General features: G+C 40.7%; 1 protein-coding gene and 1 non-coding gene across 22 annotated transcripts in view; both read left to right on the forward strand.

Annotated features, from left to right (window-relative positions):
- The window catches only part of SKAP1 (src kinase associated phosphoprotein 1), a 329,329-nt gene that overhangs the window by 235,900 nt on the left and 70,069 nt on the right, over positions 1–23,360 (forward strand). For all 21 annotated transcript variants that reach the window (XR_002730034.2, XR_003310003.2, XR_002730031.2 and 18 more), the window contains 5 exons: positions 12,815–12,892; positions 14,388–14,471; positions 17,767–17,891; positions 20,163–20,226; positions 22,375–22,569. Coding sequence is in view for 15 of the 21 variants with exons in the window: in XM_023204350.2 (XP_023060118.1) it covers positions 12,815–12,892; positions 14,388–14,471; positions 17,767–17,891; positions 20,163–20,226; positions 22,375–22,569 (546 nt within the window). In the remaining 6 variants the exon portion in view is untranslated. The remainder of the gene's footprint in view (positions 1–12,814; positions 12,893–14,387; positions 14,472–17,766; positions 17,892–20,162; positions 20,227–22,374; positions 22,570–23,360) is intronic.
- Positions 4,304–4,410, forward strand: LOC111537717. Its single transcript, XR_002730084.1, has one exon. It is a non-coding gene; the product is annotated as a U6 spliceosomal RNA (small nuclear RNA).

Genomic DNA, 23,360 nt, shown 5'->3' on the forward strand with positions numbered 1-23,360 from the left:
GGAAGGAAGGAAGGAAGGAAGGAAGGAAGGAAGGAAGGAAGGAAGGAGAGAGAGAAATTTATTTCTCTCCAGTTGAGGTTCATGGCATTTATTCTATTTTTTTCTCCAAAATCCTTTTTGGTCCTCTATCTTTCATTCTCAGTGCTGTCATACGAGCTAACTTCTGCACCCCAACTTCCTCCTTGTTATCTTGGCAAAATCTTCCTTTCCTTGCCTCTTCTTACACTCTTGTTTTATATGATACCAACCCTAAGATTAAAGAACAAAAATTACTGTTAGTGACTTAAGTGAAAATGGTTTGACTAACAAATATTCACTTCCATATTGCATTCCTAGATCACAAGTCCTATTAGGCTAGAAGTGGTTTCAGTTCCGTTGAACAAACATTATTGGGTACCTACTGTGTGTGCGAGGCCCCTAGGGATAAAAAGAGAAACAAGTATACAAATAATGAATTGCACTGCCCTCTATGAAAGGGACCAGTTTCCCACTGGCAGCTTTTCTTTAGGCTTCCAGAAAATAAATAATTAGTACCACACTCCTTACAGTGTATTGTGTGTATGTAAGGGAAAGATCCTTCTTAATTCCATATCAGTTCAACAACTGATTAAAGAATGGCCCAGGACTGGGCACGGTGGCTCACACCTGTAATCTCAGCACTTTGGGAGCCTGAGGTGGCTGGATCACCTGAGGTCAGGAGTTCAAGAACAGCCTGATCAACATGGTGAAACCCCATCTTTACTAAAAATACAAAAATTAGCTGGGCGTAGTGGTGGGCACTCGTAATCCCAGCTACTCAGGAGGCTGAGGCGGGAGAATCATTTGAGCCTGGGAGGCAGAGGTTGCAGTGAGCCATAATTACGCCATTGCACCCCAGCCTGGGCAACAAGAGTGAGACTCCAACTCAAAAAAAAAAAAAAAAGAATGGCCCAATCTTGTGATGGGGCTCAGCTATTCACATGTTCCAGTTCCTCCTCAATCTAATTCTTTTTTTTTTTTTAAACAGTCTTCCTCTGTCGCCCAGGCCAGAGTGCAGTGGCACGATCTCGGCTCACTGCAACCTCTGCCTCCAGGGTTCAAGCAATTCTGCCTCAGCCTGCTAAGTAACTGGGATTACAAGTGTGCGCCACCACACCAGCTAACTTTTTTTGCTTTTTTTTTTTTTAGTAGAGACAAGGTTTCAACATATTGGCCAGGCTGGTCTCAAACTCCTGACCTTGTGATCTGCCCACCTCGGCCTCCCAAAGTGCTGGGATTACAGGTGTGAGCCACCATGCCCGGCCTTCCTCCTCAATCTAATTCTTACTCTTCTTACCTAGACAATTGCCATGCAAACCCTGGCACATCCTCCTACGTGCACAGCTATATGCACAAAAGAAGAATCTAATATGCAACTTCATTTCCCCATTTATATGCACCAAAGAAGAATCTAATATGCAACTTCTTTATTTCCCCGTTTTAATCCAGGTACTATAATGTATGGCGGTGCACACCAAGTACTCCAAGCTACTTGGAAGGCTGAGGGCAGGAGGATTGTTTGAACCCAGGAGATGGAGGCTATTATAATGTTCTGTTCACTTAATTTCTTCCATGGTGTCATCTCTTTTCCTATGGATGCAAGATCCATTTTTACCCTCCTCCCTATTGCCTTGTACCCAGGTCCACAACTACAGTTCTTTTCCCAGGAATAGCCCTTTTTCTATTTGCTTTTTCAAGGATTCTAGCAGTTTTGCATTGTTCCTAAAGTCTTAAGGAAACCCAAGCAAAGTGGCAAGAATGGAGCACATTGAGGAAAAGATTTAGGGTCCCTGGGAGCCAAGACTGTGCTATAAAAATGTTCTAGAAAATGCTATTGAAGCACAGAAGAGGGAGTATTTAATTTTACATGGGGGAATCAAAGATTCAAAGAGGATGTGACATTTGAATTGAAGGAGCACTCCCAGTTCGGCAGCTGGAAGTAGAGAGAGGAAGTTCCAAACAGGAAAAACAAAATACACGGAGACCTTGCAGTGTAAAGTGCATGGCATGTTCCATAGGACAGAGTCTGTTCCTTATTATTGCTGGAGTACTGGGAGGTGACAAAGTTGGGAGAAAATGAAACTGGAAGGTAGGAAGAGACCAAGCACTTAAAAGTTTTTGTTTGCTGGAAAGTTTGAGTTTCATCCTGTAGGTAATAAAAAACCATTACAGGATTTAAGCAGGAACGTGACATGATCTGTGTTTTAGAAAGATGACTTCTGCCCACAGTTTGGTGAACCGGTTAAAAAGTGATTCCAAACCCAGGAAAGGCTCTTTTCTTTTTACTTCCTTTTCTCTGTGTTCTTATCACAGTCTAGTGGCCCAGTGGCATAGTAAATAAACAGATCTGAAAATGACATTTTGTCATTCATTTTTAAAGATAGGCTCTCAAGTGATACATGTATAATGGTGATCTGACTCAGGGGGAATACATTGATCTTGCAAGGTTTGTAAAAAGACAATTTGGCATTTTAAAATCCTCTTCTCCTTTTTAGAATCATGAGGCCATTTGAAGGACTGCTGCCTTAATTTGTATCAGGATTCCCACTTTGCTCTGTTGCCACTTACTGTGGCTTAGCTGCTAAAGAGACTTCAGGTCTTTTGTGGTTCTATATTAAGGATGGATTCTTAGGATAAAAACGAAGCTGAGGATGTTGGGTTACAGGTATGTGTTATTGATAAAATCAAAAGACACATATGCTTAACCCACCACCACAGAACACTCATGGTTTTGAAGGAACACAATTTGTTTTCAAGTAAATAAAGCACTGTGGGAATTCTTGATGCCACAATTATGATAGTACATTAGATTCATTTCATCAATATAGGCTGTAGCATACATAGGATAAGCTATAAGTTATTTTTGATTGACTTTTCCCTGTAAGAAAGCATATCAGAATGTAGTGAATGGTATTGTTATAGAAAAACTTTAAACCCATTCTTATTCTAAAAGTAAATTATTCAAAATCTCTGTCCTTTAACTGATCAAAGTTCACCAATGTTTCATGATTCAGAAGCAATGGGTTATTATAGTTAGTCATTCTTTAAGATGAATTCCTGATACCTACCAGAAAGTGTTGATTATTACCATTTATTTAGATACTATCATTAGTGCATTGAAGTTACCATGCTTGGAGTTAGAAAGGCTTTTTCCTAACACTTTCATTTCTTATAAGTAAAATCCCACTGAAAGTGAAGATGTGGAAGAGAGCATCTTGCAAGACACAGGGCATGTGTTGCCCCTTTGTAGTAATGAGAGGGTTCTTCATCCTCCATGAATACTCATGGTTTCTGTAAGTTACCTTGTGGCTTGGCATTACTGAGGGAATATTTTATGAAAAGAAACCCATTTGGATATTTGACTTTAAAATCCTTTTTTGTTTTGTTTTGTTTGTTTTGCTTGTTTTTTGTTTTGTTTGGAGTTTTGTTCTGTCACCTAGGCTGGCGCACTCTCAGTTCACTGCAACCTCTGTCTCCCAGGCTCAAGCAACCCTGCCTCAGGCTTCCAGGTACCTGGGACTACAGGCACATACCACCATGCCTGACTAATTCTTGTATTTTTAGTGGAGACTGAGTTTCACCATGTTGGCCAGGCTGGTCTCAAACTTGTGGCCTCAAGTGATCTGCCTGCCTCAGCCTCCTGAAGTGCTGGGGAAAATCTTCTTCCTTTTCAAACCCAAACCTCTTCCTTCAAGAGTAAACAAATCATGTCCAAGATTTCTGCATGAGCCCTACACTGGAACAGGGTTTCCTTTTTCTAGATGATCATACTTGCATCATAAGAGGTCTTACAAACCTTGGTGACCAGGCAGCTTTTTTTTTTTTTTTTTTTTTTTGGAGTCAGAGTCTCACTCTGTCACCCAGACTGGAGTGCAGTGGTGCGATCTCAGCTCACTGCAACCTCCACCTCCTGGGTTCAAGCAATTCTCCTGCCTTAGCCTCCCAAGTAGCTGGGATTACAGGTGTGCACCACCATGCCCAGCTAATTTTTTGTATTTTTAGTAAAGACGGGGTTTCACCATGCTGGCCAGGGTGGTCTTAAACTCCCGACCTCGTGATCTGCCCACCTCAGCCTCCCAGAGTGCTGGGATTACAGGCATGAGCCACCACGCCCAGTTCCAAGCAGCATTTTTTGAGAGTTTCTGGCTGTGTCCTCTTATAGGCACTTAACTCATGCGTCCTTTTATTGCATTCTGAGAGTTTCTGTTGACCTCTTGGGTTTCACATAGATCTGCCCTAGGAGGCAATTCCAAAGATTAATCAGTTAGTACATTTAAAAGTAAGAGTGCTCACTTTGGCAGCATATATACTAAAATTGGAATGATACAGAGAAGATTAGCATGGCCCCTGAGCAAAGATGACATGCAAATTTGTGAAGCATTCCATGTTTTTGAACTAATGCAGAAACAGAAAACATAATGGCATTTTCTCACTTATAAGTGGGAGCTACACATTGGGTACACATGGACATAAATGTGGCAACAATAGACACTGGGTAAATACATGAGGAGGTGAGGAGGGAAGCAAGGGTTGAAAAACTATTACTGGGTACTGTACTCACTACCTGGGTGACAGATTCATTCATACTCCAAACCTCAGCATCACACAATATACCTTTGTAACAAACCTACACATGTACCCCCTGATTCCAAAATAAAAGCTGAAAAACATAAAAATAAAACCTGCTCATTTTACTCATAAAAAATAAATAAGAAATATAGATATTAAAATAATTTTTTGATACCAGGAGATAGAATAACCATATATCATGCCTGTTTCTCCTTCCAAAAAACAGGGTCTCTTTTTGTGGGGGAGTGAGATGGGAAGACCCAATCTTTCCTCATCCACTTCTGTGCATGTCTGAAACTCAGAGTATTGGAAACAGCATAGGCTATTCCAACTGAGCAACCTTCAGCAAGTCATGTCATTTCATTACACCTGAGTTTCCTAGTCTGTAAAGTGGGGATGATAATAAAATATGCCTCATAGGGATGTTGTGGGACTTAGATGTAAAAATGCTTGATACAATGCTGATGAATTAAAAATTGGTTAGGGTTTTGGGGGGCCATTTTTGTTAAAGCGTATTCATTTTAATTATTTTGTTTATTACCTGCTTTTTTTCTTAGTACTACTGACCTAGAACCTCAGAGGTTTTTTTGTCTTCAGTGTAACAGGATTTTCTCCACAGATTTCTGTAACCTGGGTTCATTATAACCTGGATTCACTAGTGTTTTTAAAAGACCTTCAAAAATTGGAAGGGTAACATGAGTCTATTGAGGTCTCATGAAAGTTGTCTTCTGCGTTGGTTTGCTAACTACAAATGTGTCGTTTCTACCTTTTTCTGGGGTCCTTTAGTCTAGCTCCAGTTGCTCATGTTTTGTTTCCTAGCTTCTTACATCACAGCTTGTTGAAGAACTTGATTAAGTACGTTGTGTTCATTCCCTTCCTTTCATCTGTTGTCCAATTTATTTCTCCATGAACAGTTCCATTCAGTTAGTTTAAAGCCATCTGTTTGAGAGCTTTCTATATCTTTGAAACTTTTAGATGCTAAATCTATTACTAATGGTTTAGAATTTTTCACCTTTCATATGTTGAGCTAAATTCCTTTATAAGTGAAACACAATGCAAGAAAAGTGTGTGGTGTAAGTGTAAACTCAAGTGGATATCACATGGAACCACAGAAGTTAAAGAATTATATACGCCTGTTCAAGGGACTAATCAAGAAACAGTCATGGAAAACAACTTCCATGTTAGCATCAGAAGATGAACACTTCCTGCCAGACACTACAAACTATCGTTTATTGACTGGTTCCTGAAAATTGAGAAGAAGGCAAAAAAGTAACCCAGAAAAGTAAGAAGCTAAGGAAAAGCAGTAATGAAATTATTAAAGGCCACAGAAATCAAATGCACAAAAGAGAGGTTAATGAACAGATTTGAAATCCACAGTCACCAGACAAGAGAAAACTACCTCCTCCCCAACCTATCTGCAGTACCCTCCTCACCTCCATACATTTGAGGCATTTTAAAGTGTGTGTTTTTAGGCCGGGTGCGATGGCTCAAGCCTGGCCTGTAATCCCAGCACTTTGGGAGGCCGAGACGGGCGGATCATGAGGTCAGGAGATCAAGACCATCCTGGCTAACACTGTGAAACCCCGTCTCTACTAAAAAATACAAAAAACTAGCCAGGCGACGTGGCGGGCGCCTGTCTGTAGTCCCAGCTACTCGGGAGGCTGAGGCAGGGGAATGGCGTGAACCCGGGAGGCGGAGCTTGCAGTGAGCTGAGATCTGGCCACTGCACTCCAGCCCGGGCGACAGAGCGAGACTCCGTCTCAAAAAAAAAAAAAAGCGTGTGTTTTTGTACATGTCTGCAGATGCACACACACACCAGCCATCTGTGACTGCACTGGAATTACAGGTGGAATTTGACCATTCCCAGCCTTCAAATGTTAAATTTTCTCCTATCTCATACACCCAATCCCTGGGTTTTTTACATGAGTAATTAAGGAACCTGCTAAACTTCACCCTATCTGAAATTCACCCCTGGTAGCTATTAGTTTCTAGGCTCAAGTTGGTTAGGTCCCTTTTTTAAACAGTTGAAAAGAACTTGAATTAAAAGGAAGAGGGAGGATGGGAGAAGTCCATAATGTAATAGGGGAACGATTTGAACAAAAGATGTTTTTTAAAAAATTATTTATTTTCCTTTCAGGATGATTTAGCAAGAGACCAAGCCAACTGCCTATAATGAAAGTTAGTGAGCACCTGGTTTGTTCTGCAGGGGCTGCAGCCTTTTTGCAGTGGAAATTATGTGGCCTCCTGTGCTATTAGCCTTGTGCTCTGGTGTTGCCAACTGATTTCTCCAATTCTCTTTTCTCAGTGGGCTAGAACGCAGCTGGTTAAATAGGCCGTGACTCACATAAGCTCCCGTGTCTTTTTTATTGACTGCTTTATGGAAATGTATCACACTCCAAAGGGTCCCCATTGTTGTTGCTGTGCATAGCTGACTAAAGAGTCATGTTTAGCATTGAGAGATGGAATCCTATCCTGTCCTTTTTTATTGCAGAGTTGGATATGGGTGGGATACAAGGGTTTAAAGGAATCTAGATAAAGAGAGATATCTGAGAATTTCTTTTATCTTCATCTGCCATGAAAGTTTGGTGGCCATCACTTCTGGGTAACACACTTCTCTGTTGATCTTATCTTTATGGCCCCATATCCTTCAGCTAAGTGAATCTTTTCTTTATACGGGCTGTTCTGAGAGGTTTAGTTAAGTGTAGTGGTAGAGAGAGATTATGACCCTAATGTAATTCTGTTTTGTGCTGATATAATGTAATACACCTTTAGACTTAGCCAAGAGGGCCATTTATTCTCAATAAATCAAAATCATTTTTATTTTTTCATGATGGTAGTGATATCTTTTCTCAGGTGATGAACAAAAAGCTTCTTTTTTTAATTGTATACTTAAATATAAATTGTTTGTCTTAAAATAGCAACCTATACAATTATTTGCAACTTCTTCCTGTTTTTATAATCATCCTCTAAAGCATATTTTACATACTTTCTATTATGCATTAAGTAGCTCTCTGCAGATCTGTTCATTTACCAGTAGCTGTGGATTCAGGCATACAAGATTCCTGCCTCATCACCCCATGTGCATCCTCAGGATCACTAGTTCTTGATCAGTAGGACCCTGCGCTGACACTGAAAGAGGAGGTACCATGCATGCCACTGTGGATTCCCATCTTGGTTGTTTGGATTTGTCAGATAGATATGGAGCTAATGAGCTTGAGCTCAGAGTCTACTACATTGAGAACAACTCTGTTATTGGACTCACCACACAGTACCTTGTACATAGAAGACAATTAGTAGAATAGAGACTGATGTGACCTCATTTCCCAATTTTTTTTTCCATAGACATTCTAAACTTAGCCTATAATCCCATTTTTTCCCACTGCCCATAAGGGAAACCAGTCTAGAGAGTTCCTCAATACAGATTCTGTCTAATGAATAAGAAAGCAACATAGGCTGGGTGCAGTGGCTCACGTCTGTAATCCCAGCACTTTGGGAGGCTGAGGCAGCTGGGTCACCTGAGGTCAGGAGTTCGAGACCAGCCTGACCAACATGGAGAAACCCCATCTCCACTAAAAATACAAAAAATTATTCGGGTGTGGTGGTGCATGCCTGTAATCCCAAATACTGGGGAGGCTGGGGCAAGAGAATCACTTGAACTCGGAAGGTGGAGGTTGCAGTGAGCTGAGATCGCACCATTGCACTCCAGCCTGGGCGACAAGAGTGAGACTCTGTCTCAAAAAAAGAAAGAAAGAAAGCAACATAACACATCTTACTGACTACACACAAAAACACAGCATATAAAAAACTGTTTCCAGCTATATTCCTTTTCAGAATCTTGTTAGTGAATGACAAAGAGAAAAAATTCAGCAACTCCTTCAGTATACAATTTTATAAACTGAGTTTGACTCTTGGGGAGAGAAGGTGGTGATGGTGCTGTCCCTTGTCTCCTAGAATTAGTGACTTCAAGTTACATCTCTGCTGCATTATATCTTTGTTTTCTTGGTGGTGGCATTCTTGGGTTTCAGTTGGTGGGGAGAGAAAAGCCTCATGCTGATAATGTACTGAAAGTAAATGAAATTAAATAAGCGAAGCAGTGCTCATCACTACTTCCTCCCCCCTGGGTAATTCAATTCAAGCTCTCTCTCTGATGGCAACTCACAGGGGCTGTCTCTGTCACCCCGCTGGGGCCTGGAGTCTTAACATCTAAATAAAAGTTTCACTCAAGCATTTTTTATGCTCCTGCCAGCAGGATCAGTGAGCTGGTGTGGGCACATTAATGTAATATTCATACTCACAGACTCTCCCTGCACACGAGGCAATGTCTTCCTATTTTCATAATTATAGATGTTCCATAAAATGGCATTTAAATTTGCATTAAAAAAGGAGGTTTGAATTCTAATAGAACGTTTAACATGTCTTTTATGATTCAGACTCTTGGCATCTTTAACAAGGAGCTGTGTCTCTAAGTTTAACAAGACCTTTAGAAAGAAAAGAGAAAAAAAAAAAACTGTGAGAAGAAGAGATGGAAACTCACAGTTTATGGGATCATGTTTTCCTCATCTCCCCATGTCTTTCATTTAATTTTTAGGCCTCCAGGAGCAATTTTTTTTTTAAGAGACAGGATCTCGCTCTGTCACCCAGGCTGTGAAGTGGTTCAATCACAGCTCATTGCAGCCTTGAACTCCTGGACTCAAGGCTGGAGTGAAGTGGTTCAATGACAGCTCACTGCAGCCTTGAACTCCTGGACTCAAGGGATCCTCCTACCTCAGCCTCCCAAGTAGCTGGGACTACAGGTTTGTGCCACACCTGGCCTCCCCAGGAGCAATTTTTTGACAGCACTTCAGAGAGCCTTCTCTTCTATAACTGGTCCTCACCCCACGCAATGCCTCTCCCCTCAGTAGAATCTGCTACTGTTTCCTTGGAGGTTGTTTCCAGAGGGGTAGGAGAAATGAAAGAACCCTAGAAAAATGAATTTTCTTTTGCTGCTGTTCATCTCACACGTGCACCCTGAGATGGACTAAAAGGATTTATGGCAACCACATAGTTTGCTAACTGTGAAACACACAAATGAAAGTAGTTCACAAATAAGGAGGTTAACAATAAGGACCAATTGGATAAAAAATCTGGCACATAGACACACTTAAAAACAGAAAAAGAGGCTCTTCTTATCTACCTTTTTATAAGCTTGAAACAGCTTTAAAGTAAAATGTAATTTTGATTGCACTTTAAATTGTCGTAGATGTTATTTTAAAACAAAAAGTAGGAAAGGCACTGAGCAAAGTGCCAGCTCATAGCCACCGTTGAATAAATGTTACTGTAAGAAATGTTCAAAAAACAATTGTTTGAAAAAAAGTTATTTCAATCATAACTCTCAAGATACTGTATAGGTGGCCCGGTTGATTCAGATGTAGTTATGCCTTATTTTGTTTTGTACTTGGTTTGCTTCACAAATTATTTAAGACAATCCAAAAGAGATTTGGGTTCTGGGACTAAAAGGAATAAATGCTAAAATACCACTAGCCCAATTACCTTCTCTTTCGCGTGTCCGTGTGAAGAGATCACCAAACAGGCTTTGTGTGAGCAACATGGCTGTTTATTTCACCTGGGTGCCGGCAGGCTGAGTCCGAAAAAGGAGTCAGCAAAGGTGGTGGGATTATCATGAGTTCTTGTAGGTTTAGGGGCAGGGGGTGGATCTCACAAAGTACATTCTCAAGGGTGGGGAGAATTACAAAGAAACTTCTTACGGGTGGGGGAGATTATAAAGAACGTTGATCAGTTAGGGTGGGGTAGAAACAAATCACAATGGAATGGAATGTCATCGGGTAATCTATTTTCACTTCTGTGGATCTTCAGTTGCTTCAGGCCATCTGAATGTCTACGTGCAGGTCACTGGGGATATGATGGCTTAGCTTGGGCTCAGAGGCCTGACATTCCTGTCTTCTTATATTAATAAGAAAAATAAAACAAAATAGTGGCAAAGTGTTGGGGCAGCAAAAATGTTTGGGGGTGGTATGGAGAGATAATGGGCGATGTTTCTCAGGGCTGCTTCGAGCGGGATTAGGGATTAGAGTGGGAGAGATTAGACTGAAGAAAGATTTTTGGATAAGGGATGATATTGTGGGGTTGTTAGAAGGAGCATTTGTCATATAGAATTATTGGTGATGGCCTGAGTGTGGTTTTGTATGAATTGAGAAACTAAACAAAAGACACAAGGTCCAAATAAGGAGAAAAACAGGTATTAAAGGACTAAGAATTGGGAGTACCAGAGACATCCAATTACAGAGTGTCAAAGGGGGTTCAGCGTAATTATTTGCTTGGTTGGCGAGTTTTTGGGCTCTATCCTTGAGTTTTTTATGTTGTCATATACCAGGCCAGACTGATTTAGGTAAAAACAACATTCTTTGTTTAAAAATATACAGTTATACACCTTCATTTTGCCTAATTAAGAAATGTAGAGTGTGTTCTTAAAAGAGGCTTTTTTTTTCATTCTTCTTTCATTTTATTTTTTGAGAAGTAAATTCCTTTTTGTCTCTATCCTTTGTCCCTCCCTTCTGTGAAGTAAGTACAAACCCCAGTGGAGGAAGATGGATTAGGATCTTGACTTCTCAATAAATTTGTACCTAACCAGGCTAATTGAAAGCCAAGAATGTTAGCAACATACAATTAAAGGCTGATGTAAATTTCAGGGTATTGTGAAGCCTTCTACAGTTCTTAGATTCTTTCTCATACTTTTTTGTTTTGTTTTGTTTTGAGACGAAGTCTCGCCTTGTCGCCCATGCTGGAGTGCAATGGCATGATCTCGGCTTACTTCAACCTCTGCCTCCCGCATTCAAGCAATTCTCGTGCCTCAGCCTCCCGAGTAGCTGGGATTACAGGTGTGTGCCACCACGCCCAGCTAATTTTTTGTATCTTTAGTAGAGACGAGGTTTCACCATGTTGGCCAGGCTGGTCTCGAACTCCTGACCTCATGATCTGCCTGCCTCAGCCTCCCGAAGTGCTGGGATTACAGGGTGCCACTGGGCCCGGCCTCTTTCCCATACTTTTAAGAAATCAGGATTTGGCAGTTATTGCTAAGTTCAGCTTGCATAGCCCTTCTTGTATGAACTTAAAAAAATTTATGTTCACAGAGGTGGCTGTTTGTTAAAAGAAAAAAAAATTGAGTGTGTGTTTATTGCTCCCTCTTAGGTGACTGCGTTTATGGTGGAGTCTATTACTCATTAAAGCTGTCTGTGCTGGTAGTTATTCATTTGACTTTTGATTATCTCAATGAGGTTTATACAATTTAGAACTTATATCCATAAAAAAATTCTTAATTTTGGCTGGGCGTGGTGGCTCACACCTGTAATCCCAGCACTTTGGGAGGCCGAGGTGAGCGGATTACGAGGCCAGGAGATTGAGACCATCCTAGCAAACATGGTGAAACCCCATCTCTACTAAAAATACAAAAAAAGAAAAAATTAGCCGGGCATGGTTGTGGGCACCTGTAGTCTCACCTACTTGGGAGGCTGAGGCAGGAGAATGGAATGAACCCGGAAGGCAGAGCTTGCATGAGTCGAGATCGCACCACTGCACTCCAGCCTGCGTGACAGAGAGAGACTCTGTCTCAAAAAAAAAAAAAATCTTAATTTTCTGTGGCCCTTTTCCCGCCAATCAGTACATATTTAGGCTACCTCACCTACTACAAATTAATGTATATTTAGATAGTTTTAAGCAATTTTAGCATTAGATATAATTGAAAAGAAAGAAAATTGGCTGGGTGCAGTGGCTCACATCTGTAATCCTAGCACTTTGGGAGGCCGAGGTGGTTGGTTCACTTGGGGTCAGGAGTTTGAGACCATCCTGGCCAGCATGGTGAAACCCCATCTCTACTAAAAATACAAAAAACATTAGCCAGGTGTAGTGGCACATGCCTGTAGTCTTAGCTACCTGGGAGGCTGAGACACGAGAATGGCTTGAACCTGGGAGGCAGAGGTTGCAGTGAGCCATGATAGAACCATCGCACTCCAGCCTGGGTGACAGAGCAAGACTCTGTCTCAAAAAAAAAAAAGAAAGAAAAAGCAAGAAAATTTATTTTTCCTTCCAATCATATAGAAATTGTTTTATTTTGTACTGTGTTTTTGCAGTTGCCGTTGTGTACTCTGTTATTAATGTGAATTATCTAAAGTAGCCTAAATAAATGAAAATTTTGCCAGGTTTCAATAAAGCACTTTGCCATTGGTCCTTTTAGGAATGGAAGACATCGTAAAAGGAGCTCAAGAACTTGATAACATAATCAAGCAAGGATACTTGGAGAAGAAAAGCAAAGGTAATGGTCAGACCCCCAGATTTCAGAACATTCCAGGAAGGGAAGGGAAGTGAGGAAAAAGAAAGCTAACACATTGGGTGCCTTCTCTGTGCCCGATACTGTGCTAGGCAGATACAAGGCAAAAGTAATGCAAGGAAAGGAAAGGAATCTGGTGTTTGTGTGTAGGCTAAAGAGAGATGTCCCAGCCTTGAGCAGACCATAAGCTTCATCAAGATAGGGATGGTTACCTCTCTATCCCCAGTGCCTGGTATGTGACAGGTGCTTAATAAAACTTGTTGAATCAATGAATAGTGTTCTTGTCCTCATCTCTCAGGGTGCTCCCACTGGGTAGTTTTTATATCATATGTGAAGCAGCCTGCTTTCAAATTTCGGACAAGCCCAACTCTTTTGTTTTTTGTTTTTGTTGTTGTTGTTGTTTGAGACAGAGTCTCGCTCTGTAGTGCCGTGGGTGTGATCCTGGCTTACTGCAACCTCCACCTCCTGGTTCAAGCGATTCTGCTGTCTCAGCCTCCTGAGTGGCTGGGACTACAGGTGTGCACCACCATGCCCAGCTAATTTTTTGTATTTTTAGCAGAGATAGGATTTCATCATGTTGGCCAGGCTGGTCTTAATCTCCTGGCCTCAACTGATCTCTGCCCGCCTCAGCCTCCCAAAGTGCTGGGATTACAGGCATAAGCCACCACACCTGGTCTTTTTTATTTACTTATTATTATTTTTTTTTTTAAGATAGGATCTCCCTCTATTACCAAGACTGGAATACAATAGTACCATCATAGCTCACTGCAGCCTCCAATCCTGGCTCAAGCAATTGCTCCCACTTCAGCCTCTCAAAGAGCTGGGACAACAGGTGCACACAACTGTGCCTGGCTATTTTATTATTTTTTATAGAGACAAGGTCTCACTTTGTTGCCTAGGCTAGTCTCAAACTCCTGGCTTTAAGCATACCTCCCATCTCAGCCTCCCAAAGTGCTGGGATTACAGACCTGAGCCACCACTTCTGCCTTCAAACCCACCTCTTGACCTTTAACTCGTTTAATTAGAATGGGTACCACTAGAGCTGGCATCTCAGGTTTAACACTCAACAGGCAAATTGACTCAGCACAAAAAAAAAAAAAGAAAAAAAAAAAGCTCTTTCATGGCCATGGCCTGGAGAATCATTTTTCTTTGTCAAAGGCAACACATAAAGATATAATGGAGAATTTTAAAATGTACAGGATGAGATAAGAACCCAAAAGATATAAAAGAGGCTAGATAAAAAGACAGCTGTGGGGCACAGAGCAGGCACCCCTGTTTAGAACTTGGACCTTTAACTGAGCTAGTCCCCTGGACCCTGAGTTAATATGGGATAACCTGTGGGAGTGAAAAGGAGGGTTTTACAGTCCATTAACCTGGGAAATAAAACAATAACACACTGGACTGTATGTTGTTGGATTTTACAGACTCTTCAGTGATGGTAGTTACCTGAATTTATGTCCCCTACTGCTGTTCTGTTTAGATCATAGTTTCTTTGGATCGGAGTGGCAGAAGCGATGGTGTGTTGTCAGCAGAGGTCTCTTCTACTACTATGCTAATGAGAAGAGTAAGTGTTCTTCATTTACACAGCAGCATCTCACTCCTGGATGCAAACACTTCATAAATTCTCAAGCACTTAGATCTCAAGATAGCAGTCCTTAACTAACACCCATAAAGGGACATGCTTAGGAAAGAAATAGGCATGGGCAAATAATACCTTGCCCATCACCAAAAAAGCAGAACCCAATTTAGAAATTATTTCACCTTTAAACACTAAGAGTGTGGTCAGCACATCAAAGGGTTATCTTTTATTATGATTAGCAACACATTATCAAAGTTGAATGTTTTGATTTTTAAAAAATAAAAATAAAAAGAACTTCAAACTCTTTACAGGTATCAATACCATAGCTAAAATATTGAAATAAATTAATTCTGAGAAAGACTTAAAGAACTTAAGCAATGGCCCAGAAATTGAACCCCCTAAGGGCATGCTCCCAGCTTTATCCTAATGACTACTAGGAAGTAAGTAGTCCAGTGGACATACCTATAGCCATGGAATATTGAGACCCAAATGGTTGCTGTACCCAAGGCACGCCCTTCAGCCAGATGACAGCAGCAGTGAAGTGTTGACTCAGGCCAGAGATAGTGTCTTAATGAGCCACCACTGACTTAATCAAGTCAACACTCATGAGCTAACCCTAGAAGACCTCCCATCCATGTTTAACATAATTGATTGGTTTATGAAAAGGAATAGAGGATATAAGCACAATAGGAGGCAATTACAAATAAATACAAGCTAAAAATTATTATTATAGATGAATGCAAACTTTCGAATAGGGGATACACTTCTACAGAGTTGGACTGCCCCAGGAGTAATTCTAAGAAACAAGAGGGAGACAAAGTTTAAAAAACGTCAATTCTTGGCTGGGCGCAGTGGCTCAGCCTGTAATCCCAGCACTTTGGGAGGCTGAGGTGGGCGTTTCACAAGGTCAGGAGATGGAGACCATCCTGGCTAACACGGTGAAACCCCGTCTCTACTAAAAATACAAAAAATTAGCCAGGCGTGGTGATGGGCGCCTATAGTCCCAGCTACTCAGGAGGCTAAGGCAGGAGAATGGCATGAACCCGGGAGGCGGAGGTTGCAGTGAGCTGAGATCGCGCCACTGCACTGCAGCCTGGGTGACAGAGCAAGACTCTGTCTCAAAAAAAAAGCATCAATTCTTGTTGGGGCTTTCCTTGTGCTGTGCACCTTCGAACAGAGGCCAGCGATACAGATTGAGTAGAGCCTTCTTTTTCCTTGCAATCTTTTTCTGTTTCTCCTTTCTTATTCCTTCCTCAAACTTAGTCCTCTCCCAGTGCCTGGATATCCAATGTAGGAAATAATCAGACACTCACCCAGTTGCCTTTGTACTTCCTGCACCTGCAGTACTTAGGTAGTAGAAAGAACTATAGCTTTGGGCCAGGTGCAGTGGCTCACACCTGTAATCCCAGCACTTTGGGAGGCCAAGGCAGGCAGATCATGAGGTCAGGAGTTCAAGACCAACCTGGCCAACACAATGAAACCCCGTTCTCTACTACTAAAAATACAAAAATTAGCCAAGCATGGTGGCGAGTGCCTGTAGGCTGAGACAGGAGAAACGCTTGAACCCAGGAGGTGGAGGTTGTGGTGCACCGAGATCACGCCACTGCATTCCACCCTGGGCAACAGAATGAGACTCTGTCTTAAAAAAAAAAAAAAAAAAAAAAAACACTGAATCTTTGCTAAGTTACTTGAAATCCTTAAGATTTGCCCTTGGGCTTGGTAGCAATTGCCTCATGCTGCCTCCCTGCCTGCAGTAGTTATCACAGACCTTTGCCTGCCTTTCACCATCCTACATCCCTCAGAACCTTTCCCATTTAGGGGCAAAGGCTAAAGCCCTGTTTGGAAAGGATAACAGCATAGTTTGTAAACTGAGCTACAAGTCCCGTGTGTCCTTCCAACCCCCAACCCGCTCTCAAACCCAGCAACCACAATTTCTCCTCTAAATTATAGGCATACAGCCAAGCCAGTTGTTCTTTTCTTATTTTAAACCTTCAAACTAATATGACATTTGTCACTGTAAATATGTTCATCATTTCTTTTGCATTTAAATAAGTGGTTGGCATATCTAGATATAAAACCAGGTGTGTCACATCTGTTCATTCAGAATCTTCCATACTCACGGTGAGAGAGGAGGGGGGAGAGTAAGAGCAAGAGATTCAGAGGCTTTTATTGACCATTTTGCCATCAGGGTGAAATAAAATCTGGTGACCAAAGAAACAACAAAACATTTTAGTGGCCGGTTAGAACAAGGAGAGATACTTTAACAAAAAAGATTCTGGTGTCAAAAAGCACTGTTCCATGGCTCCCTTCTCGCCAGTTATTTCTTATTGTGCCCATGACATTTTCTTAGTAAGAATAGTGTTTGTGTATTTCTTTTAGCTCAACCAGGTGAGGACAGAGTCTTTTTTCTTCTTCTTTCTTTTTTAATATTGTCATCACACTGCCATCCTTCTCATCATTATCATCATCAAAAAGCATTTATTAAGCAATTCATTTCACATGATATAGAGCTCAAAGCATCCCAGACACTGTGGTTCCTGTTCTCTATGTGTTCTGCCTGAACCACACAATGAGGACAAAAAATTCTTGAGAGCCACCTCCTCTTTTTCTGTTTCTAACACTTTTTTTTGGTAGTGACAAGCAGAATAGTCTCTCTTCACTTAGGGTCCTTTTCCTTTTATCTCCTTCCTCGTCATCTAATAATACTCAACATTATTCTGCTGCTTCTCAGGTTGACCTCTTACAAGGAGGATAAATACTGAGTTTTAATCATTCTTCCTCTAGCATAAATTCCCACCTGACCAGTAGGGAAGGGGGAGAGAAATTTAGCCCAAATGCTACATAGGGCATGGGAGGCGATTCCGGGACCTTATAATGCCCCCCTGTGCTGCTGTCCCTCCCCTCAAATGTGAGCTCTGCTGGCCCTGATAATAATGTTTCAGCTCTATAATAGCCTTCAAGAGCCTCACATTTACAGCCACACTCTCCCTGCTGTAATAATTCCTTCTTTCTGTTATTATAGATCTCTTAACATTCTAATAAATTCTCTGTCTCTGTTGTACTCTTTTGGCAAAACAACCTTTCACGTTGCATTTCCCTAGCTTGGCAGTGATATCTGCCTTACTGTCGCAGTAGCCGCTTCTTAAGCTTCTCTAATAACCTTTCCTTGACTATTGTGGTTCCTCAGGGATGTAACAGCTGTTTCTGTGCTTTTATTTTACATACCTTCCCTTGGCAGTTGCATCTCTCTAGGGATACAGGGAGCTTTCCTGTCTTGCAGGCAAGCAGCCCAAAGGGACCTTCCTCATTAAGGGCTACAGTGTTCGGATGGCCCCCCACCTGCGAAGAGATTCCAAGAAAGAATCCTGCTTTGAACTGACCTCCCAGGATAGGCGCAGCTATGAGGTAGGACGCACCGAGGAGATGGTGATCCTTGTTGGTGTTGCAGTTTCCTTCTGTGTTGCATGTGAGCCATGGTTGCTATGCTGGGTTCCAGCCTTTCTTTGTTACCTGCTCATTTCATACCAACTAAGACCCTATTTCTTGACATGTCTTCACATTTGCTATGCCACACCCTCCCCTCTGTTGCCACTCTCATCCTAGATACAGACTTTGCTTGGCTTCCATCCTTCATTCCTCCCCTTCTCAATTTCACTTCATAGGTGAGATGCTTGTCAGTTGCAGCACACAATCCAATTCCTTACTTATAGTCTCTGATTTTATGGTTTAAATTCCCATTCTCTTTATTTTTCAACTGATTTTCTTCACTTCCTCCCATAAAACCCAAAAAAAGAAGATCTAACTGTAGAGTGAAAAAAGAAAATTATTTTCCCATGTTCATCTTGCTATCCAAAATAATCTTCCTGTATGTAGATGCTTTGCATATCTCTGGAAGGATTTCTAAGGTATTGGTGACAATAGTTAGTAATAATAATAATTGAAGGACTAGAGGATCTGGTTGGGGCATGAAAGACTTATTCCTTACTATGCTCAGTTTGAATCTTTACCTCATTATAAAATTAATTTGTTTCATTTTATTTTTGCCATCTTCATCCTGAATGACCAATAAAATTTAAAAATTTCTGACTGTGGAAATATAGTGATTTTCACCAAAAATGTATGTTTGCGTGTGTGTGTGTATTGTTTCCTGCTTTTTGGTAATTTTTATCTTATTACAATTTTATTAAAGCAATTTAGAAAAACTTTAGCTTATGAAAAAGGAAAACACCATGCTAAGAGTAAATTAACCACTTAAATAACCCTTTTAGTCTTCAGACTTTTCTCAGCATTCTTCTTTTTATTTCTACAGTATCTTAACTCTTATTTTGTTAAAGGACCTAGGTCTTCATTATGTAATTTCCAGAAATTTTTAAAAATTTGAACTAAAATTTTTCTATAGAGTCCTTTATGAATATATATAATATAGATCTATGCACTGAATATGTTCCTAGTTATTTTTATTATTATATTCTGATAGTAATACATCCAGATAAAAATTTATGTAACAAGTCTAAACCAGTATTTCTAGAAATGTTTTTATAGAAATTTGTTTTTAAGAAATCAAGAATAACAATGTCTATTAATAAGTATTATGCAGGAATCCAGTTTCTTTGTGTAGCAGATATCTTTACCTTACCCTAATGGTCAGATAATTAAAATATTGTTAGGGACAATTATTTCAAGTTGATTCATTTAAAATAAAAAACTTACTAAGGGCTGATGCTTGACTGGCCTATTTTGTAAATCAGAATGTATTTACTTCTTTTCTTTGGCCTGTTGAATCCAAATCATTACCATGGTCCATGGATTCTTCTTCTACAATATCCTTCGGCTCTTTCCCTTCTTATTTATTCCCACAGCTATCACAATAGTTAAGTTCCTGTCACTTCATCCAGAGGACCAGTTGGTCTTCTGTCTCCAGATTTCTCTATACCAATCCTTCCTATTCACAGCTATTGAAAGAATCCCCCACTCCCTTTGCTAGAGCTGATAGTGGCTTCCCGTTGCCTACATTTTAACTCTGAACTCCTAGTACTCAGAGCCCTTTTACCAACTCTTCTCTGACCCTCAACTCTCCAACTTCATCTGTTATTGTTCTCCAGTCAAACTGATCTGCCAGCCTTCCCCATAAGTCATGTTCTCATTCCTGTTCTTTTGCACATGGGCCTCCCTACCTAAAATATCCAACTCTGTCCACCAGTTTCCACCAACTCTTCTTTAAAATCCAACCAAAATGGTATTATTTTAGCAAGCCACTCTGACCCACTCTAGGCAACAATAGGTGCTCCCTGTCTCCTCTTGATATCCAGTTGTTACCAAATGTGCCTCCTTTGTAGTGTTCCCGTTTCGTGTGTGTGGGTTGGTTTGCTTTTTTTTTCTTGTAAACTTTTCTCAAATAAATGCCTGATGAAGGAATAGATAATCAAATGAAAGAATGCACATGGACATGAATGTCTGGACTCAAAGAGCTGTCATCTCTGAGTATGCAAAATTGCACAAGGAAAAAATCAGTTTGAGTGAAATATTTGGTCTTCTTTCTGTATGTTAATCAGGCAGAGAATCCTGAGCTTTAAACTTGACTCTGAAACTCAGTGGTTCCTCCCCCTTAGACATCCCTGTCAAGATTCATGGAAATTTTAGTGACAGTGATAAATTAATTCACTGATTTTTCTGTAGTTTACAGCTACTAGTCCAGCAGAAGCCAGAGACTGGGTGGATCAAATAAGTTTCTTGTTAAAGGGTAAGTGTCACTGTTACAGAAATAATACTTAAGTTCATTTGCAGTTGAAGTTATGTTGCATAAATATAATCTATAGACTTCAGTATGTATTTTTTCTGCCCTTTCTCACCTCTGCCTTTCCTACCACATTCCCCACATTACAACAACAGATAGTACTATGTGTGAATGAGAAGGTAAAGATGATATCAACCTTGGGAGGACCTCTGGTATCATAGCTCATCCACCTACCTACAGGCAAGTCTGTAATATTCAAAATCACTAGACAAGAAGATTCTAAAAATCAGCTCAGCCCAATTCAGTGTCTCCTAACCCCTTATATTCTGGAAAGGAAATTCATAATATCCAACTTAAAGTCATCTAGTTGCAAATGAGGTTCAAAATCTTCTTATTTTAGTCTTAGGAGGAAGTAGAAATCTAAACCAATCTAGATGGTCTTCAGAGACATTGGACATTAAAAACAAATTGCTATTTCCCAAGCTGCAATAAGATGTTCCTTGCTTTGGGATGGGAAGAGTCCTGCCTGAAGATGGTAAATGACTGCTCTTAGAGTACCCTCTGCTGGCCAGCCTATAGGCAAAGCAGAAACGGTGGCCAGGGAAGCCTTATCTGGGAGTGGCCTGTCAGGTAGAAGAAGCCAACCTTGAGTGAGTCACTTGGTATTAGATAATCCTTACCTACCATCATGGCAGGACCCTACCTCTGTTCTGTAGAAAAGCAGAAACACCAACTTTATACATGGCCCAAGACCTAGAAAGACACACGTCGACCTAAAAATGCCAAGCCTTTTCATCTCAGTATTTTATTCTGCTATAAGATTTTATTGTGGATAAAAAGAAGGAAGCACCAGAGCTTTAATTACAAGAATTGCCTGTTTTACTCAGTTATGCCTTTGCTATCACAAAAACAAACTATTGCATCTACCAACAGCGTCACGTATAATAGACTGGAACTAGGCAAACATGAACATTGATGGCGAGACTACAGGGTACACTCTCATCTAGGTGCCTTGGATTTATGCGTGTAATATACCCCTAAGTGTGTAAACCTCAATAAAACTCAAAGCAGCTTTATTGAGCTGTACCCTGTGGTACTTTCAGAATCCCACATTGAAGAAATTATTCATTCCATTTTATTTTAAAACAAACAAAATAATAACATATGGTTTAAGCTACAAATGTGTTTTTGATCTTTTCCTCTTATGTGGTGGCACCAAAATTCAGATGAAAATTGTTGCAAAATCTTTATTAAAAGCCTAATCAAGCCAAACAGTTTTATTGCATTTTGAAATGAACGTTAGACATCTCTCCATCCTTTCCTTCCCCAGAGTAGGCTGACTGCAATCGCCCATCCTACAGAGGGCCCTCAGCAGGGTTTCAGAGAGCACCTTGTAGTACACATCAGAGAATGAACATACCCAGTTCCCCATTAAAATAAAAAACCAATCTCCCTCCCCTGCCCTGGTGATCCCCAGTGCTGTAATGGCTCAACACCTTCTATGCAGTGACCCACTTTAAGGTCAGCTAGACTGTGCAGTTGCAAAAGGACATGGTAACTGCATTGTTCAGCCATTCTATTTGGTCTTGTATTACTGTTATATTTTTCCATACCCCATTTCTTTTTCTCTTCCACTGTTGCCCATTTTTTTCTCTGCAAATTTGTCTGAAAGTCTGCAGTGAAATCCCTGGGGAGATGAGCTTCTGACAGCTCCAACACCCTACAGAGGCCACCTTAGTTCCCATGGCCTGAGCACCCTGGAGGACTGCAAGCCTTCACTCACCCTTCCAGTTTTCTACTTGATGAGCTGTTTGCAGCACACTGGCTTTTCCTCTTCTGGCCTATTTTCTTCCATTCGCCTCCTGTTCTCATTCATACACCCATACTTTTCAGGCTGCTTCACCCTGATCAAGTTTTTTTGCAAGGAAGGATTTATGCTGATGGTTTAAACCTGATGCAGTGCTATTCCGGCCTTTTCTGTAGATTTCCTGCCACCAAAGCCCACATTAGAAATAATAGCATTTAACCTGGTGTTTCATTTTCTTTTGACATATTTTACTCTCATCCCTCCTCCTCCTTCTCCCTCTTTCCTTTCCTGTCTTATTATTTTCTTTTTCTCTGTTTCTTGATTCATTCTCATCTTTGCCCTGGCAGATCTGAGCTCCTTAACCATTCCATATGAAGAGGACGAGGAGGAAGAAGAAAAAGAAGAGACATATGATGATATTGATGGTTTTGACTCCCCAAGTTCTGGTTCCCAGTGCAGACCCACTATCTTGCCTGTGAGTGTGGGGATAAAAGAGCCTACAGAGGAGAAAGAAGAAGAAGATATTTATGAAGTCTTGCCAGGTGAGAAATTTTGTCCTCTGATTATCTTCTGCTAGTTTCAGAAACTCATGACCTGGAGGAAGAATAATAACTTTGAAAATTCCAAAAGAAGCCAAATCGAACCTTCATCCTCTGAAGGAGATAATGTGGGAAGCTTTATAAGATTGTAGGGAAGCAGGTAATGAGGCTCTGCCTTGCCCTGGGAGCAAGAAGAATTTGATTAGAGAGTGTCTTCTATCCATGCCATGTGAAGTAACTTATTACATGTGTCCACCAGGTTAAAGAGTCAAGAATACTTACATTGGTTTTTATTGGTTTATTGTGAGTTTTGGGATGAGTCATCAAAATTCTCTAGTTTCAACTTTTTGGTATGTAGTTGTGAGAATAAGGAAAATTGCTTCAAAATTATGAAGGATTTCAAAACTCTGAAATATGTAAATGCTGACAAATCTTTTAGTAATACCTTGATAGACCAAACCTTGATAGAGAACAACTCATTATTACCTAGTTCAGATATACCATGAGTTAAATCACATCTCTTAAAAATAACCCTAACATGTTTTATCTGCTCATCATTACAGCAGGTCTACTTTATATATTTCCTTTCTTCCAAAGGCATGAAAACTAGCATCTCAAAAAATGTATAGTCATCACTGCTTCTGCATAGCCATGTCTGGTGGGGATAACAGCAGCTGGTGAACGGTGCAGAGCTCAGTGGGGGTCAGACGGTGGAGAACCAAAGCCTGAGCCTTTTAATTGTGAAGTAGTTAGACCACAGGAACACTAATCTTCAAGTCCATTCAGAAAGATCA

This window comes from Piliocolobus tephrosceles, chromosome 16, assembly GCF_002776525.5.
Source record: "Piliocolobus tephrosceles isolate RC106 chromosome 16, ASM277652v3, whole genome shotgun sequence".
Lineage (NCBI taxonomy): Eukaryota > Metazoa > Chordata > Mammalia > Primates > Cercopithecidae > Piliocolobus > Piliocolobus tephrosceles.